The sequence below is a fragment of the Cherax quadricarinatus genome, chromosome 26, assembly GCF_038502225.1.
Source record: "Cherax quadricarinatus isolate ZL_2023a chromosome 26, ASM3850222v1, whole genome shotgun sequence".
NCBI lineage: Eukaryota > Metazoa > Arthropoda > Malacostraca > Decapoda > Parastacidae > Cherax > Cherax quadricarinatus.
The window spans coordinates 33811432-33837413 of NC_091317.1; the positions used below are offsets into that span (position 1 = coordinate 33811432).

The following is a 25982-nucleotide window of genomic DNA, read 5'->3' on the forward strand; positions in this document are numbered from 1 at the left end:
CCCACAGTTACTAAAAACAACAGACATAGCCCCACTCCACAAAGGCAGCAGTAAAGCAATAGCAAAGAACTACAGACTGATAGTGCTAACGTCCCATATCATAAAAATCTTTGAAAGGGTTCTAAGAAGCAAGATCACCATCCATCTAGATACCCATCAGTTACACAACCCAGGGCAGCATGGGTTTAGAGCAGGTTGCTCCTGTCTGTCCCAACTACTGGACCACTATGACAAGGTCCTGGATGCTCTAAAAGACAAACAGAATGCAGATGTAATATACACAGACTTTGCAAAAGCCTTTGACAAGTGTGACCATGGTGTAATAGCTCACAAAATGTGTGATAAAGGGCTAACAGGAAAAGTTGGTAGATGGATCTATAATTTCCTAACAAATAGAACACAAAGAGTAGTGGTCAAGAGAGTAAAGTATGAGGCGGCTACAGTGAAAAGTTCTGTTCCACAAGGCACAGTACTCGCCCCCATCTTGTTCCTCATCCTCACATCGGACATAGACAGGGATATAAGCCACAGCACCGTGTCGTCCTTTGCAGATGACACCCAAATTTGCATGACAGTGTCCTCCATTGAAGACACTGGAAGACTCCAGGTGGACATCAACCAAATCTTTAAATGGGCTGCAGAAAACATTATGAAGTTCAATGATGAGAAATTTCAATTACTCCAATATGGAAAATGTGAGGAAATTTATTGGAGTATAAAACAAATTTCAACCACACAATAGAGCGAAAAACTAATGTCAAAGACCTGGGGGTGAGCATGTCAGAGGATATCACCTTCAAAATCCACAAAATTGTATCAATCGCATCTGCTAGAAAACTGACAGGTTGGATAATGAGAACCTTCAAAACTAGGGATGCCAAGCCCATGATAACACTCTTCAGGTCACTTGTTCTATCTAGGCTTGAATATTGCTGCACAATAACAGCACCTTTCAAGGCAGGTGAAATTGCTGACCTAGAAAATGTAGAGAGAACCTTCATGGCGCACATAACGTAGATAAAACACCTCAATTACTGGGAATGCTTGAAGTTCCTAAACCTGTACTCCCTAGAGTGCAGGAGGGAGAGATACATGATTATATACACCTGGAAAATCCTAGAGGGACTAGTACCAAACTTGCACACAAAAATCACTCCCTATGAAAGCAAAAGACTCGGCAGATGGTGCAACATCCCCCCAATGAAAAACAGGGGTGCCACTAGCACGATAAGAGACAACACAGTAAGTGTCAGGGGCCCAAGACTGTTCGACTGCCTCACAGCATACATAAGGAATATTACCAATAGACCCCTGGCTGTCTTCAAGCAGGCACTGGATAGGCCCTTAAAGTCAGTACGTGACTAGCTGGGCTGTGGTTCATACGTTGGATTATGTGCAGCTAGCAGTAACAGCCTGGTTGATCAGGCCCTGATCCACCATGAGGCCTGGTCACAGACTGGGCCGTGGGAACATTGACCCCCCGGAACTCTCCAGGTATACTCCAGGCATACAAGACACAAACATCTCTATAACATTCTCCGTGTCCGGCTAAACCTATACGTACAAAAATTCAATGTACATAAAAGGGCCTAAAATCTGGAACACCCTACCTGAAAACTCTAGAACTGCAGACACATTCATCACTTTCAAAACAACCATTAGAAAACATCTTATCTCCCTGACACATCCCACCGTCAGCTAACTACATGAAAACCACCTATTCTCTTGTATCACACACATAAAAAATAACCTAGACCTCCCCTCGATATGAATATGTTGTGATAATAGGAGATTTTAACTTTAGACAAATTGATTGGAACAATATGACAGGAAATCTTGAGTCTAGTGACTTTCTTGATATGGTTCAGGATTGCTTTTTAGAACAGGTTGTGACAGAACCAACTAGAAAAAACAATCTGCTTGACTTGGTTCGTGCCAACAAAGATTCACTAACTAATAATCTTGAGGTTAATGATGAGCTTGGGGAAAGTGATCACAAATCACTTAGTTTCAATATATCATGGAATTACCCAGATAACTGCAATCAAATCTCTGTCCCAGATTTTCGCTTGGCCGACTTCATGGGACAGAAAAATTACCTGGGTGGGCTAAATTGGGATGTCCTGACTATGGGTCAGGTAGGTGATCTTGGTTGCCAATATGACGTTTTTCAGAGCATAGTTCTAGCTGCCCAGACAACTTTTGTTCCGAGTAGGGAAATTAGATCTAACAAAAATGATCCCAAATGGATGAACAATAGACTAAAACATCTCACTGGTCAAAAGAGAGGCATATATAGGCATATCAAAAGAGGGGATGGGCAGTTAAGAAATCAATATATTCAATTAAAGAGAGAAATAAAGAAAGGAATAAGAAAAGCAAAAAGGGATTATGAGGCTAAGGTTGCAAGGGATTCAAAGACTAACCCAAAAGGGTTCTTTCAGGTATACAGAAGTAAGATTAGGGACAAGATTGGCTCACTTAACCCTTTCAGGGTCCAAGGCCAAAATCTGAAGTCACGCACCAGTGTCCAAGAAATTTTGAAAAAAAAAAAAATTATTTTTTCTTACAGAATTAAAGAGCATATTTTTGTGAAGGTAATAAAACAAAAAAAATTAGAATCTGATCAGTACTTACCGAGATACAGTGCCAAGAAGTTTGTAGAAAATGATGTGGTGGCGGCAACATCGACGAATTCCACATACGCATATTATATTATTTTGTTGTTTTAGTTGTTTTTTCTTTTCTTTTCCAATTTTTTCTATTCCTACTAACATTTGGGGCCTCAGAGACCAATACTGTATATAATTGATATATATATACTCACTGTATTGAACACAATAACCGCACTAAAGTTATTATCATATTATTGTTTACCACTGTTGTTTATTACAATAAACATGCACAAATATTGTATAATACTAATGTTCTATCATATATTTACATATTTACAATCACTGGACATGGTTTTAGAACTGCTGGAGCTTGTGGAACTCCTTGAAACAAGGCACCATGCACAGAGGCACCTTACATTCCTCACACATAAACCGAGTGTCTTTGCGTCTTTGTTGCCGTCGTTTTGTTTGTGCACAGACAATGCATCTCTTCTGAGCAAATTTCTTTTGAGTTGAAGGAAGCTGTATTATGAAAAGATCACCTTCTTTCCTCAAACGCTTGGGTATATTGTGATGAATTCGAGGACCATGTTGTATTGCAGGTGTTGTTGCCTGGTACTTCATTATGAGTTGTCTGACAACAGACAAACAAAATTCACCATACGGTGGTCTGTTACCAGTCTTTATTTGGTACATATTATATGCATTCAGCATTGAAATGTCCATGAGATGGAAGAAAAGTTTCATGTACCACTTGTAACTCTTACGAACACAGTCAACAAAACCAATCTGCATGTCACACTTGTCAACCAAGCGCATGTTTTGTGTATAATCAATCACTGTCACTGGTTTTCGAATACGTTCATTGGTCACTCGATCAACTTTGCCACTGTCTTGCATTTCATTACGGTGAATGGTTGTCAACAATGTGACATCTCGTTTGTCATGCCACCGTAATGCCATGATGTCATTGGCAGTAAACACCTGCACGTCATCACCACGAACACCTGCGTTGAGCCTGGGCATATGTTTACGATTAGAACGCACTGTGCCACACACATCTGTCTTGTTCACTCGCATGAAATCACTGAGTAATGGGCTTGTGTACCAGTTATCGGTATATAATGTATGGCCCTTACCAAGATAAGGTGCCATCATGTTTCTCACTACGTCACCTGATATACCCAATAACATCTTGGTATCTTTCAATGTTTTACTACCCGTGTATACAACAATATCCAACACCAGGCCACTGTCACAATCACAGAGTACAAACAATTTTATACCAAAGCGGTTCCTCTTGCTCGGTATATACTGCTTGAATGACAGTCTACCTTTGAACAAAATCAAAGACTCGTCAATTACAAGATTCTTGAATGGATAAAAGTATATCCTGAACTTTTGTTTGAGATACATGAAAACATTTCTAATCTTGTATAACCTGTCACTTCTGTCAGGCCTGGTTTTGTCAGAGAAGTGCAACATACGTAACAGTAAGATAAACCTGTTCACTGGTATTATTTCACTGAAGGATGGGGTACAAATTAGCCGATCTGTGGACCAGTGTGCTTTTATATTATGCTTATAGATGTGAGGCATAAGCATTATTGTTGCAAAAAGCAAATACATTTCTGCAACAGTCGTCTCTTTCCACCTGTGTAGTCTTGACTGTGGTGATAAGATCATATTTGCCATGGTGTACTGAAAATACTTATTACTTTCCCTGACAATAATTTCCATCAATGGCTGGTCAAAGAATAATTCAAAGAATTCCAGTTCATTGGCCGTGGTTCCAAGGGGACAGGTAGGTAGAATTCCACTTTGTGAGTCATCAAAGTGGTGAGGGCTGGGAACAAAATTGGGATTTTGCTGCCAATCCCAGATACGGTTTGCTGGTGGATACTGGACATCATAGGCTGGTTGTACGGGTGGTTGTGGCGGGCTGGTGGGTGACGCTCCGCTTTGTCCTTGAACTGACGAGTCAGCAGCGTGGGTTCCCGCGTGGCACAGCGAGTCACGCATGGTGGTGCCACTACCACCACCAGCCCCACTAACACCATCCACTGATGTCTGTGGCCCATCCATGCCAAGTGTAGCCACATCATCCTCACTATCACTACCTAAAACGGGTGTAGGGCCACGGGATGTACTCCGGGATGTACTCCGGGATGTACTCCGTCCCCTGGGCACAGCATAGGGTACACTACCCGAGCGCATGCGGCGGCGGACATACCGACGCTTCACTGGTGAATATGTTTCCTCACTATCACTACTCGAATGATCGTCGAGCGCAATAAAATCACAATCCACGTCAGAATCATCGTCATTACTGAAGTCAGAGGCCAGGCCACGGGAAAATATTAGTTTTCTCTTACGTTTAGGAACACCCAACGGTGAGTCACGAGTGCCCACACCAGAGGTAGAAGGTCGAGGATCGTCGGGGTTTTCTGCACTATTATCGATATCCTGGTCATTATTTTCGGTCACTAACTTATCAAAGCCGTAGAATTCGTCTTCATTTCCACTTCCATCAGTGTCAGAACTATCAGACAGGAAGAGGAGAGTCCCAATTTTCCGGGGAGTGAGAGCTGACTTGCGACGAGGCATGGTGAACAAGGGTGACTGAGCCGGCGTTCCCACAATGCTATGCAGGCGCCTAGATTTTTTGTTTATGGCGCACACCCACGGCGCAGACCCATTCTCTCATATGTAGGCCTATGAGCGCTTTCGCGCTAAATTTGACGGCGCTAGAATTTTGGCGTAGATCTACGGTTTGGACACTCACTGACCAGCCGTAGATCTACGGGACGGACCCTGAAAGGGTTAAGAGTAACTCTAGTCAGATCACTAACAGTGATAAGGATATGTGTGAAATTCTCAATACCTACTTCCTCTCAGTTTTCACCCAGGAAAATATTAGCGATATTCCTGAAATAATAGATTATGTAGAACAGGATAATAAACTATGTATGATTGCGGTAACTAGTAACATGGTCCTCAGACAAATAGAGAAACTAAAACCTAACAAATCCCCAGGCCCTGATGAACTGTTTCCAAGGGTGTTAAAGGAATGTAAAGAGGAACTTAGCATAAATTTGGCTAATCTTTTTAACATATTACTACAAACTGGCATAGTGCCTCATAAGTGGAAAATGGCAAATGTACTACCTATTTACAAGGCAGGTGACAGGTCCTTGGCTTCGAACTATAGACCAATAAGCCTTACCTCCATAGTGGGAAAATTTATGGAATCAATAATTGCCGAAGCAATCTGTAGCCATCTTGACAGGCACAGATTGATTAATGAATCTCTGTTGAGATTCATAAATCACGGTTTTACAAAGGGGCATTCCTGTCTTACGAATTTACTAGCTTTTTTCACTAAGGTGTTTGAGGAGGTAGATCATGGTAATGAATATGATATTGTGTATATGGACTTCAGTAAGGCTTTCGATAGAGTTCCACACCAGAGGCTATTGAGGAAACTTAAGGCACACGGAATACGAGGAGAAATTTTTTTCCTGGGTAGAGGCATGGCTGACAAATAGACAGCAGAGAGTTTGCATAAATGGGGAGAAATCAGAATGGGGGCACGTCACAAGCGGTGTTCCTCAGGGGTCAGTGTTGGGCCCGTTGTTGTTTACAATTTACATAAACGACATAGATGAGGGAATAAATAGCGACATATGCAAATTTGCTGATGACACCAAAATAGGCCATCCAATTCATTCTAATGAGGACACTAGATCACTCCAGGATGATTTGAATAGACTCATGCAATGGTCAGAGAAGTGGCAGATGCAGTTTAATATTGACAAATCAAATCAAATCAAATCAAATCAAATTTATTCTCTATAAGGATCACAATGCTGAATTTACAGAATTTGGATATTGTGTGGTTTACATGTTAAAATACTAATTACAGAGGGGGCCACTAGAACACCTAGCATGGCTAGGCATTTCGGGCAGACTTACATTAATTCTTAACTTTAAAATATTACAAATTATGTGGTAAGTTGGTATTATGGCTAAGTGACTAAATACTAGTTTGTGAGTTTAGCAATGTGAATGCTTTTGTTTTTGCACAATACATAGTTTCAGTATTGGAGTATCACAGGCCAACTTATGACTAGTTAGGATTCATTATTTTAAGATTAAGATTGATATTTCTGTGTTTATGGTCAAGTGGGTGAGTGAGTGTAAGTGTGAACCACCAGGTGGTATTCATGTAATTAGTTGATGGGGTGTATCAGGGAGATTAGATGTTTTCTAATGGTAGTTTTGAAGGTGATGAATGTGTCTGCAGTTCTAGTGTATTCAGGGAGGGTGTTCCAGATTTTAGGGCCTTTGACATACATTGAATTTTTGTAAAGGTTTAGTCGGACATGGGGAATGTCATAGAGATGTTTGTGTCTGGTGTTATGCCTGTGGGTTCTGTCACAACTATCAAGAAAGCATTTTAGGTCAAGGTTAATATTAGAATTTAAGGTCCTGTAGATGTAGATTGCACAGTAGTAAGTGTGGATGTACTGAACAGGGAGTAAGTTTAGATCTATGAAGAGTTGGGGGGTGTGTTGCCAGGGATGGGATTTAGTGATTATTCTTACTGCGGCTTTTTGTTGGGTTATTATTGGCTTTAGGTGAGTTGCTGCAGTTGATCCCCAAGCACAAATAGGATAGGTGAGGTATGGATAAATAAGTGAGTGGTATAGTGTGAGAAGGGCATTTTGTGGCACGTAGTATCGTATCTTGGAGAGGATCCCAACCGTTTTGGATACTTCTTTGGTTACGTGTTTTATATGGGTGCTGAAATTCAGGTTGTTGTCGAGGTATAGGCCTAGGAATTTGCCCTCATTATGTCTGGCAATTAGAGTGTTGTCGATCTTAATGTTAATTTGTGCAACTCCTGCTCTGCTACCAAACATAATATAGTAGGTTTTGTCAGTGTTAAGCGTAAGTTTATTGGCTGTCATCCAAGTCGATATTTTGAGCAGCTCCTCGTTAACAATGGTGTTGAGGGTGGCAAGATTAGGGTGAGAGATGACATAAGTCGTGTCGTCAGCAAAGAGAATGGGGTTCAGGTGTTGGGATACATTTGGAAGATCATTGATGTATATGAGGAAGAGTAGGGGACCAAGGACACTTCCCTGCAGAACTCCAGTATCAAGTGGCCATGTTGATGATGCTGTGTCTTTAATGGTGACATACTGATGGAGGGGTGTTAATGTTGCAGTTTAAAAACTGTAGTGTAAAGCACCCTTCTGGCAAGACAGTGATGGAGTGAATGATGGTGAAAGTTTTTCTTTTTCGGGCCACCCTGCCTTGGTGGGAATCGGCCAGTGTGATAATAAAAAAAAAAAAAAAAAAATACTGATGGGGTTGTAAGAGAAGTAAATGCGAGGGTCTTGGCAAGAGGCGTGGAGTTAAAAGATAAAGAATCACACACAAAGTGGGAGTTGTCACAGTTGCTCTTTGCTGATGACACTGTGCTCTTGGGAGATTCTGAAGAGAAGTTGCAGAGATTGGTGGATGAATTTGGTAGGGTATGCAAAAGAAGAAAATTAAAAGTGAATACAGGAAAGAGTAAGGTTATGAGGATAACAAAAAGATTAGGTGATGAAAGATTGGATGTCAGATTGGAGGGAGAGAGTATGGAGGAGGTGAATGTATTCAGATATTTGGGAGTGGACGTGTCAGCGGATGGGTCTATGAAAGATGAGGTGAATCAAAGAATTGATGAGGGGAAAAGGGTGAGTGGTGCACTTAGGAGTCTGTGGAGACAAAGAACTTTGTCCTTGGAGGCAAAGAGGGGAATGTATGAGAGTATAGTTTTACCAACGCTCTTATGTGGGTGTGAAGCATGGGTGATGAATGTTGCAGCGAGGAGAAGGCTAGAGGCAGTGGAGATGTCATGTCTGAGGGCAATGTGTGGTGTGAATATAATGCAGAGAATTCATAGTTTGGAAGTTAGGAGGAGGTGCGGGATTACCAAAACTGTTGTCCAGAGGGCTGAGGAAGGGTTGTTGAGGTGGTTCGGACATGTAGAGAGAATGGAGCGAAACAGAATGACTTCAAGAGTGTATCAGTCTGTAGTGGAAGGAAGGCGGGGTAGGGGTCGGCCTAGGAAAGGTTGGAGGGAGGGGGTAAAGGAGGTTTTGTGTGCGAGGGGCTTGGACTTCCAGCAGGCATGCGTGAGCATGTTTGATAGGAGTGAATGGAGACAAATGATTTTTAATACTTGATGTGCTGTTGGAGTGTGAGCAAAGTAACATTTATGAAGGGGTTCAGGGAAACCAGCAGGCCAGACTTGAGTCCTGGATATGGGAAGTACAGTGCCTGCACTCTGAAGGAGGGGTGTTAATGTTGCAGTTTAAAAACCGTAGTGTAAAGCACCCTTCTGGCAAGACAGTGATGGAGTGAATGATGGTGAAAGTTTTTCTTTTTCGGGCCACCCTGCCTTGGTGGGAATCAGCCAGTGTGATAATAATAGAAAATAAATACTGATACCTATTAGTAAGGTAGGATTTGAAATATGCAAGCGCATGGCCTCTTATACCATAATGGTCAAGTTTGTGGAGTAGGATGCTGTGGTCTACTGTGTCAAAAGCTTTTCTTAGGTCAATAAAAATTCCGAGCAGATATTCCTTATTTTCCAATGCTGTGTAAAGAAGATCTAGCATTTTTATAATTGCATCATTAGTGCTTTTATTTTTCCTGAATCCAAATTGGCAGGGGTTGAGTATGTTTTGTGCCATTATAAATGAATATAGTCTCCTATGCACAAGTTTCTCAAAGATTTTGGATAGCAATGGTAAGTTTGGTATTGGCCTATAGTTGTTTAAATCTGTAGGGTCACCACCTTTATGTATTGGTGTAACCCTTGCTGTCTTGAGTAGTTTCGGGAAGGTGCTAGTTTCTAGTGACTTGTTAAAAAGTAATGAAATAGCATGCAAAAGGACATGGGCCGCTCGTTCGTACAATACATGTAATGGTGGGACATGAGACAGATTCCCTGAGTTATTTTTAAGTGACTTTATAATCTCGGTGACTTCCGTGGGCTCAGTCGGTACAAGATAAAAGGAATTTGGGAAATTCCCATCTAGGTAGTCCTCGGCATGGGCATTGGTATGTGGGATTTTACTGGCGAGATTAGATCCTATGGTTGAGAAGAAGTCGTTTATCTTGTTAGCTGTGTCAGTGGGATGCAGTGGTGTTTCATTAGGTTTAGTTAGGACAATATTTTTGTTTTTTTTCAGTTTGTGGGTCCCTAGAATCTGGGAGAGTGTTTTCCAGGTCTTTTTTATATTTCCTCTTGTGTCAGTAAATCTGCTGGAGTAGTATAGTTGTTTGGCTTTCTTTATTACTTTGGTGAGAACTGATGAATAGTGTTTAAGAATATCTTTGTGTATTAAGCCCTGTCTATATTGCTTTTCATATTGGTGTTTCTTATCAATGGATTTCAGAATGGTGCTGGTTAGCCATGGGCAACCAAACCGTTTATTCGTGATCTGTTTCGTTTTTATAGGACAATGTTTGCTGTATAGTCTAAGTAATTTGTTGAGAAAAATGTCATTCCAGTCATCAATACCATTGGCCTTGGAGAATTCTGTAGGCCAGTCAACAGTCTCTAGGTCAGCTGTGAAATTCCTTATTGAGGCCTCGTCATGGAGTCTAAATGAAACTTTGTTGAATTCCAGTGGTGGTTTACTAATGTTTGTCAAGAGGAAGGTAGGGTAGTGGTCTGTAGTGCTGTCTGTGATTATCCCTGATTTAAGGGGGGCTAGTACATTGGTCCATATGTGGTCTATTTTGGTTGCACTTGTCTCAGTGAGCCTGGTTGGTTTAGTTATTGTTGGTATGAGAAGTGTGTTGTTCATATTGTTGATGAAATCAGGCTGATCATCTAGTATGCCAAGGTTGATATTGAAGTCTCCAGCTAAGAGAAGGTGGTGCTTGTTCATTTGTCTGTTTGTTATTAGTGCCTTTAATTTCTCACTGAAATTTGGGATGTTTGTATCCGGTAAATGGCACCGATTGTTATAGGAGTCTTAAGGTTTTTTACAGTAAAATTAGCAAAAATGTATTCCCCATATTCATCACTAAAGCAAGTGGTACTAATACAAGATAGTTGGTTAGAGTAATAGATTGCAATACCACCCCCAACTTGGTATGGTCTGAAGTTGTGGATTGCTGTGTATCCTGGTAGAGGGTAGATATCTATTGTGTCCTGCTTAAGCCAGGTCTCTGTAAGAATAATGCAGGAGAAGGGTGTTTTTAGTACTCAAGGAGTGCCAGGAGGTCATCATAGTGTTTGCTTAAGGACCTGATGTTGTAGTTAAGAACTGATAGACTTTTAGCATTGCTTAGGATAGTGCTGGCTTGTGATGCTGTGTAATAAAGACAGTTACTTTCCAATAGGTTTTGGTTGGGGGTTTGATTATGGAGGTTTAGATCAGGGTCAACATGATCAATCATCTTCTAGGCTTAAATTGTGGTTATTTATATCCTGGGTTGTGTGTTGAGTTCTAGTACTGATATTTGTAGTGGTGGGAAGTTTGGTCATATAGAGTATAGTCACTAATATACATAATGAAGTTGATGTTGTCTATGTGTTGTGCTGGAATGAGCTATAGTACAACTAGGTTTAATCTAATAATATAAAAATACAAATTAAAAATAGTACCAGACTCTCACTTGTAATTGCACTATAGTCTAATAAAATGAATTTGGTATTGACTATGTATAGAGCTAGAATGAGCTATAGTACAACTAGGTTTAATCTAATAATATAAAAATGGCACAAGACTCTCAATTGTAATTGCACTAAGGTCTTATATAAGTTGTTTACAAGAACTAGAGTATAACTAGATTTAATTTGACAAGATAAAATATACAAGTTAAGGTAGCAAAAGAATAATAAAAAAATAATAAAGATAAAAATGGCAATGTCTTGGTTACAATATGCACTAAAGTATAGAATAAAAATGAGCAATAATAAAAGTTTACAATAAGATTGGTCAATATAGTTTGAAGTAAAATTTGGCAATAATAGAGATTTTAAAATAAAATTGGGCAATAGAGTATTTCTTAAAGTGAGGTAGATTAATTGAGGACAAGCTATGGTTAGTTTCAAATAAAATAAGATAGAACAGTGAAGTGGTAAGATGTAAAAATGGAGATAGATTCTGTAGATAGTACACATAATTAAGACTATGAGGTAGAATGGTCATTGAATACAACAGTGACATTCAAAAGTAGTTGGGGTATTGGAAATTTAGGGGGGGAACAATTTTTATGACAATATAACACTAACGGTATAGGACAATGGGTATTATCTGCACCTTACTCTGATTCTGTTAGTCCAGCCTCACTTATGAATGTTTTAGCGTCGTGTTCTGTAGAGATGAAGTATCTCTTCCCAGTGGGCTGTTTCCTAACTGCGATTTTTCCATCCCTCAAAGTTCTAAATGTTGGACAGTTAAATAACCATGCCACATATAAACTAAATAATGTAGATCTTAATACTACTGATTGCGAAAAGGATTTAGGAGTTCTGGTTAGCAGTAATCTAAAGCCAATACAACAGTGCATTAGTGTTCACAATAAAGCTAACAGAATTCTTGGCTTCATATCTAGAAGTATAAATAATAGAAGTCCTCAGGTTGTTCTTCAACTCTATATATCCTTGGTTAGGCCTCATTTAGACTATGCTGCTCAGTTCTGGTCACTGTATTACAGAATGGATATAAATGCACTGGAAAACGTACAGAGGAAGATGACAATGATGATCCCATGTATCAGAAATCTTCCCTATCAGGATAGACTGAGGGCCCTGAATCTGCACTCTCTCAAAAGGCATAGAATTAGGGGGGATATGATCGAGGTGTATAAATGGAAAACAGGAATAAATAAAGGGGATTAAATAGCGTGCTGAAAATTTCCAGCCAAGACAGGACTTGAAGCAACGGTTTCAAGTTGGAAAAATTCAGATTCAGGAAGGATATAGGAAAGCACTGGTTTGGTAATAGAGTTGTGGATGAGTGGAATAGACTCCCGAGTACAGTTATTCAGGCTAAAACATTGTGTAGTTTTAAAAATAGGTTAGATAAATACATGAGTGGGAGTGGGTGTAGGTGGGTGTGAGTTGGACCTGACTAGCTTGTGCTGCTGGGTCTGGTGCCGTGCTCCTTCCTTGAGTGGAGGTGACCAGACTGGGTGGGTCATTGGGCTAATCCGGGGGGGCAGGGGGGGGGGGGTCATTCGGCTAATCCGGGGGGAGGACATAGACTTGCTCCGCATGGGTCAGTAGGCCTGTTGCAGTGTTCCTTTTTTCTTATGTTCTTATATCTGTGATTCCCCATAATTTGCACTTAGACTCACCCAATTGACTATAAACATAGGAATACGTAATACAACTATTACCTAATGAATCTTTACTAGTCACAAGTTTGCTTGTGATACTCCAATATAGGAGCTTCAATAGAAACTATGTATTGTACCAAAACAAAACTATTCACATTGCTAAATTTACGAACTGTAATGCAGTTACTTAATACCAATATGCTCCATAATCTTAGTCTGCCCGAAATGCCTAGTCATGCTATGTGTGATAGTGGCCCTCTTTGTAATTAGTATTTTATACTATGTAAACCACACAATGTCCTATAATTTCAAGAGTTTATACAGAAGGGGTTACAGGCAACCTTGCTCCTGACATTTTAGTTGTCTTCTACAACAAGTATGGCTTACAGAGGAAGGATTCTTTTTTCACTTTCCCATTTAGATGAAAGGAAATAAATAAGAGCAAGAACAATTAAGAAAATAGAAGAAAACTCAGGTGGGTGTGTATATAAATATGTGTACATGCATGTTTAGCATGACCTAAGTGTAAATAAAAGTATGTATGTATGTATGGGACCTGACGATCTGTTGGAGTGTGAGCAGGGTAATATTTAGTGAAGGGATTCAGGGAAACCGGTTATTTTCATATAGTCGGACTTGAGTCCTGGAAATGGGAAGTACAATGCCTGCACTTTAAAGGAGGGGTTTGGGATATTGGCAGTTTGGAGGGATATGTTGTGTATCTTTATATGTGTATGCTTCTAGACTGTTGTATTCTGAGCACCTCTGCAAAAACAGTGATAATGTGCGAGTGTGGTGAAAGTGTTGAATGATGATGAAAGTATTTTCTTTTTGGGGATTTTCTTTCTTTTTTGGGTCACCCTGCCTCGGTGGGAGACGGCCGACTTGTTGAAGAAAAAAAAAAAAAAAAAATGTCTAAATGTATGTGTAAATGTTCTGAAGAATATATGAAAGCTTTCATTGACCAGTCAATGGACTGGAAAGTATACTATAGTACTGTTTTCAATCAGAGTTGAACCATATAACTTTTTAATAATTTTGGTTATAAATAAAACTCTGTTAAGGAAGAGCATCCCTTCTTACCTCTCGCTGCTGCCGCTGCAGCTCAAGCTCTTGTTCTTCACTGAAAAGTTTTAACTCCTTCTCTTGCTGCTGCAAGTTTGATACTCTGGTTTCCAGAGCAGCTCTACGCCCAAACTCCTTTTCCAATTTTAGCCGAAGCTCTCGCACAAAATCCTGAAGCTGTGCAACATCATGTGCATCAGGAAGAGATGACAAAGGAGTAAGAAGAGAGTTCTTAAGACCTGAATTAATGTGGGTGCTTTCTTCTGTTTCTGTTGAAGCAGCTGAAATTCCATCATCTAATTCATCCAGTCCATGAATAGACACCAGATCCTGAATATTGGAATCTTCATCACTGAGAGCCATGCTGCAACGCCCACTTCCTGATCCAGTTTTATGATGTGTTGTGCTTAAAGCAGCTTGGTTACAAGCACCATTGGCTGCATCAGTTACAGTGTTTTTGTGTAACAGCTTTGAGTTCTCTGCATTCTGGTTAGGTGCTAATTTATTTTTATCCATTTTGTTTTTTTTATTTATAGAATTTTGTGACAGTTTTTCTATAGAAGAGGCTGAATTCATCTGATTTTCTCTACAATACAGTAAGTCCGAAGAAGCAATGGGTAATTTTTCTTTGACTATCTCTAGATTACCTTTTTCTTTGGCAGATGATAGTTCCAATGAAGTTAGAACTGCATTCAGAGACACTGATGATCTAGGGGACTCAGCAATAACTGATTTACCCTCTAAAATATCATTACTAATGATGTGGGAAGTATCTTCTACTTTAGCATTTTTTCTCAGGCTGCCATTTTTAGTTTCATTTATTCTGTTATTGTCTGTTTCATGTGCAGTCATTTGTAAATCTAAATTATCAATAACTTTTCCTGATTTACCAATGAAATCCTTTGGTTGCTCATCATCGGAGTTGGGGCTTCTACTACCTGAACCAGAATGTTTACTGAGACTTATACTAGCATTAGCTTCCCATAATTCCTCTGTTTCTTGCATTGTTCCCACCCGGCCTAAAGTCCCTATAATTGTTGGCAGAGTATTTGTGCATGAGCTACTAGTATTGGTAGAAAGAAATGGCACACTACCTCCTCCAATGTTATTGCGATCAGTTTCTGATGATTTACCATCTTTGTTTATATTTTCTATTGTTTCTATATGATCACTTGTTTGTTTTTCCTCCAGAGACAACATTAGAGCACTATCACTATTACTGTCTTTGGCACAGATTGCTGAAGCTTCATTACATACTGATTTGAACTTTTTATTTTCTTCTTCACTTCCCAAGTTAACCTGGTCTGAAGCCAAGGTTTCAGTTAACTGCTGTTCTAGCTTTCCTTTCGTGGGTGTGTGATTTTTTCTTCTTTGTGGACGTTGTGGTGATGTCAATTCATCATCACTATCACTGTCAAAGTTGCTAGACCTCTTCAGCTTTCTTGGAGACCTCTTCATTGGAGACTTTCTTGGAGATTCTCTTGAAATAGAAGTCTTTCTGCTTTTTCCATCAGAATTCTCTGGTGAAGAAAATGCTGAAGAGTTTATCTTAATCAATTCTACAGGCTGTTCTTGTGTTGGTTTAGGAGACTGGTGTTTCTTTCTAGGAGATACTCCATCTGCTGACTGAGATATGGATAAATGAGGAAGTGTTTTACTTGGTGTAAGATTTATATTATCATCTTCTGAAGACATGGAGTTTTTATGGCTTATAACTATTTTCTTGGGTGTTCCTTCAAGTGGTAGAACTGGCTTCTCATCATCAAAAGATACATCATCTTCTGATGACTGATATGCCATGTCATTTAATCCTAGTTCAGCAAGCAGATCTTCCCTGCTTGTTCTAGAGTGAGATACTACATGGCCTATCTTTTCTTGCATTTCCCTTTTCTTGAATATTTCTTCACGAGAGTTCAGATCTCTGGTGAATAAAGCAAAAGATTTCAACTTTGACTTGGGTTCATCTTCTTCTTCTGATGATGATTTCCATGAGTCATCGCCTTTTAAACTGTCATCTTTATCACTACAAACATCACTTGCTTTGGCATCTACTTCCGAGGCAATACTTGAAGAGCTTGTATGAAGCCGTGGTGGTTTAGGGGGACCTGACACCTGACTACTATTACCCTCATGTGTAGCACTGGCAAACACTTTACCACTAGATTCATTTGATGAGAGCAAAAATTTAGTAAGGTTGAGTTTCGGCTTTTCCTTAACAGAATCAACATCACTACTGTCACTCCAAGAATTATCTTCTCTATCAAAATTACTCTGATTATTTTCTGAAGGTGGCCCTGTGGCTGCAATGTCTTGATCACTACCATCATCACTAACATTTAGCAAGCCTTGTGGAACCAAGCATGAACTTCCATCCTCCTGCATCAGTGCCTTTAGATGATTATACAACTGATTGTGATTTGTAAAGCGAGCATAATCAGCTGCTGACCACTTACTAGCATCAAGAGGAGAGACATCCGCACCATGATCAATAAGAGACTCAACAAGTGGGACACTACCCATTTTAGCAACAAGCATAAGTGGAGTAACACCTTCCTTGTCTGATACATTAACACTAGCACCATGCCTCAGTAGAGACTCTACTGCCTCCTCCTGGTTCTCAGAACATGCTATATGCAATGGGGTGTGACCAAGGGCATTTGGGGCATCACAGTCACTTCCACAGTCCAGTAATACTGTCAAGAGTTCAGTTGCCCCTGTTCTGGCAGCTAAATGTAAGCAGTTGTTTCTTTGATAGTCACTCACTTTCATGTCCACCTGAAATTAATGAGTGTTTTCAGTAATCATCATCATGGTCAATAACTGATAAGAGTATTTAACAAAAAGACAAGGTCATATGAATAACTGAATGTAAAATAATCAATTAATATTGACAATAAAATGTTTTAATTATTACATTGGTACAATTTAACGTCACAACTTGTATCTAAGAAATAATTAGATATTAGATAACATAATTATAGTAATTAAAAAAAATTCAAAGTATTAAACATACTGCATAACATGAACAAGTTAAAAAAAAAAGCATCTGGACTCTCTGGATGTTAAAATTAACAAAATAAATATAATCATTTTTCTTTTTATTTCTTATGAACCATACAAATTAGTTACAACAGTTATACATTCAAAGTAATTATATTATGAATTTGATTTAAGTATAATACAGATATAATTTAATACACTATAAAGCTCAAAAGAAAGCCACTAATTATGCAAATGCATTTCAGGCAAACTAATCATAAAGCTTACATACGACTGGGTACTCATATCTAGACCAAGTTTATAGTTTAAATTAGTACAACTTGGATAATTCACTACAATCATAACTGTACTAAGACAGGTTGCAAATAAAGAAATAGTCAATTACAAATAAATTATATCAGTTTAACAAGATGGTTGAAGTGAGGTGGTAAAATCAAAGCATGACAAATTTTTTTAACACGCCAGCAATCTCCCACTGAGGCAAAGTGAGGAATAATAAATACACTACGTAACATATAAACATGATAAATACATCCCACAGTAGAATAAATTAACATAAATATGAGGGCGTGAAAAGGTAGAAAGTTGAAAGTGAATATAGATAAGAGTAAGATGATGAGGGTATCAAATGATTCAGATAAAGAAAAATTGGATATCAAACCATACCCCGGCCGGGATTGAACCCGCGGTCAGAGAGTCTCAAAACTCCAGCCCGTCGCGTTAGCCACTAGTGGCTGACCGTGGGTTCAATCCCGGCCGGGGTGCGGTTTGTTTGCAATCGTGTCATTACGATTTCGTGAGTCATTGGATATCACTTTGGAGAGACGGAGTATGGAAGAAGTGAATGTTTTCAGATATTTGGGAGTTGATGTGTCAGCGGATGGGTTTATGAAGGATGAGGTTAGCCATAGAATTGATGAAGGAAAAAAGGTGAGTGGTGTGTTGAGGTACAGTATGTGGAGACAAAAAACGTTATCTATGGAGGCAAAGAAGGGAATGTACAAAAGTACAGTGATACCAACTCTCTTTTATGGGTGTGAAGCTTGGGTTGTAAATGCTGCAGTGAGGAGGTGGTTGGAGGCAGTTGAGATGTCCTGTCTAAGGGAAATGTGTGGTGTAAATATTATGCAGAAAATTTGGAGTGTGGAAATTAGGAGAAGGTGTGGAGTTAATAAAAGTATTAGTCAGAGGGCTGAAGAGGGTTTGTTGAGGTGGTTTGGTCATTTAGAGAGAATGGATCAAAGTAGAATGACATAGAGAGCGTATACTAAATCTGGAGGGGAAGGAAGGCGGGGTAGGGGTCGTCCTCGAAAGGGTTGGAGGGAGGGGGTAAAGGAGGTTTTGTGGGCAAGGGGTTTGGACTTCCAGCAAGCGTGCATTTTTTTTTTTTTTTCAACAAGTCGGCCGTCTCCCACCGAGGCAGGGTGACCCAAAAAAGAAAGAAAATCCCCAAAAAGAAAATACTTTCATCATCATTCAACACTTTCACCACACTCGCACATTATCACTGTTTTTGCAGAGGTGCTCAGAATACAACAGTCTAGAAGCATACACATATAAAGATACACAACATATCCCTCCAAACTGCCAATATCGTTTGGAGGGATATGTTGTGTATCTTTATATGTGTATGCTTCTAGACTGTTGTATTCTGAGCACCTCTGCAAAAACAGTGATAATGTGCGAGTGTGGTGAAAGTGTTGAATGATGATGAAAGTATTTTCTTTTTGGGGATTTTCTTTCTTTTTTGGGTCACCCTGCCTCGGTGGGAGACGGCCGACTTGTTGAAAAAAAAAATGCACGCTTGCATGCAAGCGTGCATGAGCGTGTTAAATAGGAGTAAATGGAGATGAATGGTATTTGGGGCCTGATGAGCTGTTGGAGTGTGAGCAGGGTAATATTTAGTGAAGGGATTCAGGGAAACCAGTTATTTTATATAGCCAGTCTTGAGTCTGCACTTTAAAGGAGAGGTTTGGGATATTGGCAGTTTGGAGGGATATGTTGTGTATCTTTATATGTACATGTATAGGCTTCTAAACTGTTGTATTCTGAGCACCTCTGCAAAAACAGTGATTATGTGTGAGTGAAGTGAAAGTGTTGAATGATGATGAAAGTATTTTCTTTTTGGGGATTTTCTTTCTTTTTGGGTCACCCTGTCTCGGTGGGAGATGGCCGACTTGTTAAAAAAAAAAAAAAAAATTGACAAACCATCAGGAAACAGAAAATGTTGACTCTAAATCACTAATCTCTGATTGGGAAATAGCATATGCCTATTTTAACTCACTCGTCTTTGAAGCAGCATCTGGACAATATGTAGCTGGGATCTCTCTACAGCTCTAAGGAATGGTGTCATGCCTGCATTATCCTTCACCTCCACATTACTCTTGCTCCCTAATAAAAAGAGTAGAGCATCGGCATGTCCTTGAGATGAAGCGTGATGCAAAGCTGTCTTACCCTCGCTGTCTTGAGCATCAACAGGCACCTGGTGAACACACAATTATTTAATCAAACAATAAAAAGCAGGAAGGTCTTACAATGCACAAAAGCCCAATAATAAAACCTGAGAGAATGGCTCTCATAACACAATTAACAATCTTGTTTCAGTCAAGCCAAACAAAAGTGTAGATAGTACATTTATGAAAGTAAATTTACATGCATTTTTTTTTCAACATATCGGTCATTTCCTACTGAGGCAGGGCGACCCAAAAACAGAAACACTTTCACCATCATTCAACACTTTCACCATCATTCAACACTTTCACCATCATTCACACATACATAGTCACTGTCTTTGCAGAGGCGCTCAAATACAACAGTTCAGATGTCACTCAAAACAGCAAATATCCCAAACTCCTCCTTTAAAGTGCAGGCATTGTATTTCCCACCTCCAGGACTTAAGGCCGGTTAACTAGTTTCCCTGAATCCAAACACAAAATACACAAATAACCCACACATAGAAGAGAGGAGCCTATGATGACGTTTCAGTCCGACTTGGACCATTCACAAAGTCACACTAATGAAAAGGAGAGCAGGATGGGTATATATAGGCAGGAGGTGATGGTAGTAGTAGTGGTGGTGGAAGTAGTGGAGGTGGAAGGTAGTAGTAGTGGGGAGGTAGTAAGAGGATAAGGACCCAGTCAAATACTGAGAAGGAGGAGCACCGCAAGGGAGCTAGGTTCCCACAGAGGGTAAGAGCAAGAACACCGAGGGGAGGATAATAAATAAATAAATAAATAAATAAAGAGGGAACAAATACACAGGGCAGAAGAAAGACAACCCAAAGGAGAAAAAAGGAAAGAGGAAAGGGGAAGCGAGAGAAGAAGAAAAGGGAGGAATCAGGTTAGGTCACGGGTGTTCTGAAGTTTGGAGCATTTTACAATGTAGTGGGAGAGGAAGGCATCTACAGAGACGAAGCCAGGACTAAGATTCATACAAGGAAAGTTGTGTATTAGAGAGGATTCAACCAGATGGCGACTGTTAAAGTTGGAAGTAGGGAAGACAGTTTTAGCAGAAGACCAGTCAATGGGATGGCTGTGATCTCTGATGTGACAGAAAAGAGCATTGTTAGTGTCAGCAAGCCTAACACTACTTTTGTGCTCCCTAAATCTGTCAGAAATAGATTGGCCAGTTTCTCCAAACTATTGAAGAGCACAGGAGGAACAGGAAATAGAGTAGACACCAGGAGCACCTGTAGAAGGAGGAGAGGTATGAACGATATTAGTGCGAAGAGTGTTAGTCTAGCAGAAAGTAAGTTTGATGTCTAAGGAATGGAGAGAGTTGTTGAGATTAGAAAGATCAGAAATGTAGGGAAGGCAGAGGACAGAAGAGTTCCCAGGAGTAGAGTTTGGGAGAGAAGAAATTACGTTTAGCACTAGGTGCTGTACTAACCTAACAGTGAAGCAAATACAGCCTCTCCTCACTTAGCAACGTACTCATTTACCGACAACTCGGACTTACGATGGGCTCTCTGACCAGTTTGCATACCTAAATAATGTATATTAGAGCTGATTTCCTCTAAATTGTTTATTATAATATACAGTACTCTACTGAATAAACATTTGAAAATATACCAGAAATGTTATAAATGGTGCAAAGGTGACATTTAAAACAATATCAAAGATGGTTGACACAAACCCACTACCATAGTATGCTCCTCACTTAGCGACAAATTCGTTTACCAACGTGTTCTTAGGAATGGAACTCCATCGTTAAGTGAGGAGAGGCTGTATAATACACTTTGTGTGATATTAATTTTAGATTTAAGTGTACCTAGTCTTGATGAAATTAAGACATGTGCAACATCTGGGTATCTTTATTGTAGACATTTCGCCATCCAGTGGCTTTATCAATACAAATTCCAGGACATAACTTGAAGACAGTAGAACTATATACAGAAGAAGAGGTAATCAGTCCCTCAACCTTAGCCAAGAAAGTTTCTAAATCAGTAGGAATCCTTTCCAAGATATGATACTATGTACCACAAACGACTCTCCTTACCCTGTACCACTCTCTAATATATCCTTACCTCACCTATGGTATTTGTGCCTGGGGCTTAACCACAGCCAACAACCTTAGACCCTTAATAATCCAACAAAAAGCTGCTGTGTGGGTGATAACTAGCTCCTGTGCTAGACAGCACACCCCACCACTTTTCAAAAGACTCAACTTGCTAAATATATAAAACATATACTCTTTTTATTGTGCCTACTACATATACAGAACATTAAACTCCACTGTAAACCCTCCCCTAAAACTACAAGGCATAAGGCACTTTTCAACATCCCTCGAGTCAGAGTCTCACTATGCAAGAACGCTATACACATAAAAGGCCCGAAGATCTGGAACTCGGTACTGGAACAGGTCAAGGATCCCCCGACAGCTTATAAATTTAGGACTTTGCTAAAAAATCATCTTATCTTACAATATTAATCATATCAACCAAACATCTGCTAACTAGTTTTATTATGTGACCTCTAGGCTCTTAATTCTGCCAATCCATAAAATCATCTTGTTTCTCAACATTAACCAAATCTGCCATAACATCTGCTAATTAGTCTTATCATGTGACCTCCTGGCTTTTAATTCTGCCATTCCATAAAATATTACCACCTTCACCATTACTTGTAAGTTAGATTTTGTACTAAGTTTAAATAAGATTGTATTAAGTTCAAATAAGATTGCAAAACAGCTAACCACTATTCCTTGTTTAGTTTTAAGTATAGTTACTATGTACGTACTATTATCTTATCTAGTTTTAATTAGTTACTAAGGATTAGTTTGCCCGAAATGCCTCGGCATGATAGTGGCTATCTTTGTACTTAGCAAATCAAAATTGTAATTACACATTGTATCCTTTACAAAGAAATAAACTTTATTTATTTATTTATTTATTTTCTAAGAGATATATGTATATAAGACTCTCCAGTACCAAGGACACAAACTGGGAAGACTCTGTAGAAATAATGTGCCATGTGCAACATGAATTGAAGATTGTTAGGTAAGACACATATGCAACAGTTAGGTATCTTTATTTCGAAACGTTTCGCCTACAAAGTAGGCTTCTTCAGTCGAGTACAGAAAAGTTGATAGAAGCAGAAGATACTTGAAGACGATGTAATCAGTCCATCACCCTTAAAGTTTTGAGGTGGTCAGTCCCTCAGTCTGGAGAAGAGCATTGTTCCATTGTCTGAAACAATATTGTTTCAGACAACGGAACAATGCTCTTCTCCAGACTGAGGGACTGACCACCTCAAAACTTTAAGGGTGATGGACTGATTACATCGTCTTCAAGTATCTTCTGCTTCTATCAACTTTTCTGTACTCGACTGAAGAAGCCTACTGTGTAGACGAAACGTTTCGAAATAAAGATACCTAACTGTTGCATATGTGTCTTACCTAACAATCTGTCGGTATTTTATACCATTTTAATGTTCATGAATTGAAGAACAGTTTAATTATTATGGAGTGTTTTTACTACTTGAGGTTGGGTGATATACATAAACTCAACATGAAAAATATGTAGGGAAGGGGAGAAGGACACTGCATAAAAGATCAAAGTCTACACATCAAGTTTATGGTTTTAACAGGAAGCAAAATATTATGTCCTCCATGAGATAACAGAAAAAAATGTAAAATGAAAACCATAACAGAATAATCTAACCTTTTTAATAAACTTTTTAAGCTTAGTGATATCCCCCAAGTAGGCCCACTTGTGAAGCTTAGTGAAGTTTTTGTCATGTTTGCTGTGAGGGTCAACTTGGGTGATGCCTGCTGAAGTCCCACTAGTGAATGAGTCCAGTGACCGAGTCTCATAGCTGTAGTAGGAACTTTTCTGAGGACTGCTGCAAATGATGCACATAAAGGAGGTAATATAATACACTAGTTAAATATTAATGAAGTAAAATGTATTTTTTATTTCTTCCTTCTTAAAAGGGATCATGAGCTAAAGAAACACAATGGACTACAAAAAAAAATTTCTGCTTTGGAATTATGGGGGCCAGGCTAATATCTGACCCCATAATTATTTTTATAATTATTATTACCATAATTATAATAATTATCATAATTATAATTATCATAATTACAATAATAATTATAATAATAATTATAATTATCATAATAATAATAATTACGATGATGACTGGAGGGAGAGAGTATGGAGGAGGTGAATGTATTCAGATATTTGGGAGTGGACGTGTCAGTGGATGGGTCTATGAAAGATGAGGTGAATCATAGAATTGATGAAGGGAAAAGGGTGAGTGATGCACTTAGGAGTCTGTGGAGACAAAGAACTTTGTCCTTGGAGGCAAAGAGGGGAATGTATGAGAGTATAGTTTTACCAACGCTCTTATATGGGTGTGAAGCATGGGTGATGAATGTTGCAGCGAGGAGAAGGCTGGAGGCAGTGGAGATGTCATGTCTGAGGGCAATGTGTGGTGTGAATATAATGCAGAGAATTTGTAGTTTGGAAGTTAGGTGGAGGTGCGGGATTGCCAAAACTGTTGTCCAGAGGGCTGAGGAAGGGCTGTTGAGGTTGTTCCGACATGTAGAGAGAGTGGAGCGAAACAGAATGACTTCAAGAGTGTATCAGTCTGTAGTGGAAGGAAGGCGGGGTAGGGATCGGCCTAGGAAAGGTTGGAGGGAGGGGGTAAAGGAAGTTTTGTGTGCGAGGGGCTTGGACTTCCAGCGTGTTTGATAGGAGTGAATGGAGACAAATGGTTTTTAATACTTGACGTGCTGTTGGAGTGTGAGCAAAGTAACATTTATGAAGGGATTCAGGGAAACCGGCAGGCCGGACTTGAGTCCTGGAGATGGGAAGTACAGTGACTGCACTCTGAAGGAGGGGTGTTAATGTTGCAGTTTAAAAACTGTAGTGTAAAGCACCCTTCTGGCAAGACAGTGATGGAGTGAATGATGGTGAAAGTTTTTCTTTTTTGGGCCACCCTGCCTTGGTGGGAATCAGCCAGTGTGTTAATAAAATAATAATGATGATGATGATGATGACGACAATGACGACGACGACTATGAATAATAATAATAATAATAATAATAATAATAATAATAATAATAATAATAATAATAATAATAATAATAATAATAATAATAATAATTTTAACAGGTGGGAGCAAGAGGCTAGTAACCCCTTCTCCTGTATAAATTACTAAATTTAAAAAGAAAAACTTTTGTTTTTCTTTTTAGGTTACCCTGCCTTGGTGTGATATGGTCAGTTTGTTGAAAAAATTTCAATAGATAAACAATCGGTACCACACAACATTAGGTGAAATATATTAGTACATTTATTAGTACATGTACACCATATTCACTCACTAAAAATATATTATCTTTAATTTACATTTATTTTTTGTAATGTCTGATTAGATATATGTTCATTTTCTTTTATGTTCAATTGGAAGCCAATGGAAATAACAAGAACCCCAATGGATAACCCAACAAAGTTATGTTGATTTTGTTGGGTTATCCTAGATAATACATATACATATATTACTATATAAGACAACTGTAATCACCTAAAACTTGTGTAATTGTACATTAATAAAGTTATGATTGGGAGAGCCAGTAGCCCCAGATAATCTGGAGTCACCGATGCTTTTGTCATATGACCTGTTCTAGTCTCACAATTGTTTTTCAACACGTCGGCCGTTTCCCACCAAGGGTGACCCAAAAAGAAAGAAGAAAAAACTTCTTCATCATTCAACACTTTCACCATCACTCAAAGACTGCCTTTGCAGAGACACTCAGATATGACAGTTTAGAAGTCCCTCCAAACTGCCAATATCCCAAACCCCTCCTTTAAAGTGCAGGCATTGTACTTTCCATTTCCAGGACTCAAGTCCAGCTAACTGGTTTCCCTGAATCTCTTCACAAAATATTTCCCTGCTCACACTCCAGCAGCTCGTCAGTCCCAAAAACCATTTGTCTCCATTCACTTCTAACACGTTCACGCATGCTTGCTGAAAGTCCAAGCCCCTCATCCACAAAACCTCCTTTACCCCATCCCTCCAACCTTTTCAAGGATGACCCCTACCCCGCCTTCCTTCCCCTACAGATTTATACGCTCTCCAAGTCATTCTACTTTGTTCCATTCTCTCTAAATGACCAAACCACCTCAACAACCCCTCTTCAGCCCTCTGACCAATACTTTTAGTAGCTCCACACCTCCTAATTTCCACACTCTGAATCCTCTGCATAATATTTACACCACACATTGCCCTTAGACAAGACATCTCCACTGCCTCCAGCCACCTCCTCGCTGCAGTATTTACAACCCAAGCTTCACACCCATATGAGAGTGTTGGTACCACTTTACTTTCATACATTCCCTTCTTTGCCTCCATGGATAACACTTTTTGTCTCCACAGATACCTCAAAGCACCACTCACCTTTTTTACTTCATTAATTCTATGGTTAACCTCATCCTTC

At 39.3% G+C, this 25982-nt stretch overlaps 1 protein-coding gene across 3 annotated transcripts in view; it reads right to left on the bottom strand.

Moving 5' to 3' along the window:
* Positions 1 to 25982, bottom strand: part of LOC128691723 (uveal autoantigen with coiled-coil domains and ankyrin repeats) — a 60557-nt gene that overhangs the window by 14885 nt on the left and 19690 nt on the right. For 2 of the 3 annotated variants that reach the window (XM_053780608.2, XM_053780609.2), the window contains 3 exons: positions 23203 to 23383; positions 19327 to 19524; positions 14061 to 16817 (listed from right to left, as the gene is read on the bottom strand). In XM_053780608.2, the coding sequence (XP_053636583.1) occupies positions 14061 to 16817; positions 19327 to 19524; positions 23203 to 23383 (3136 nt within the window). The remainder of the gene's footprint in view (positions 1 to 14060; positions 16818 to 19326; positions 19525 to 23202; positions 23384 to 25982) is intronic. The other variant, XM_053780610.2, reaches the window with a different exon arrangement.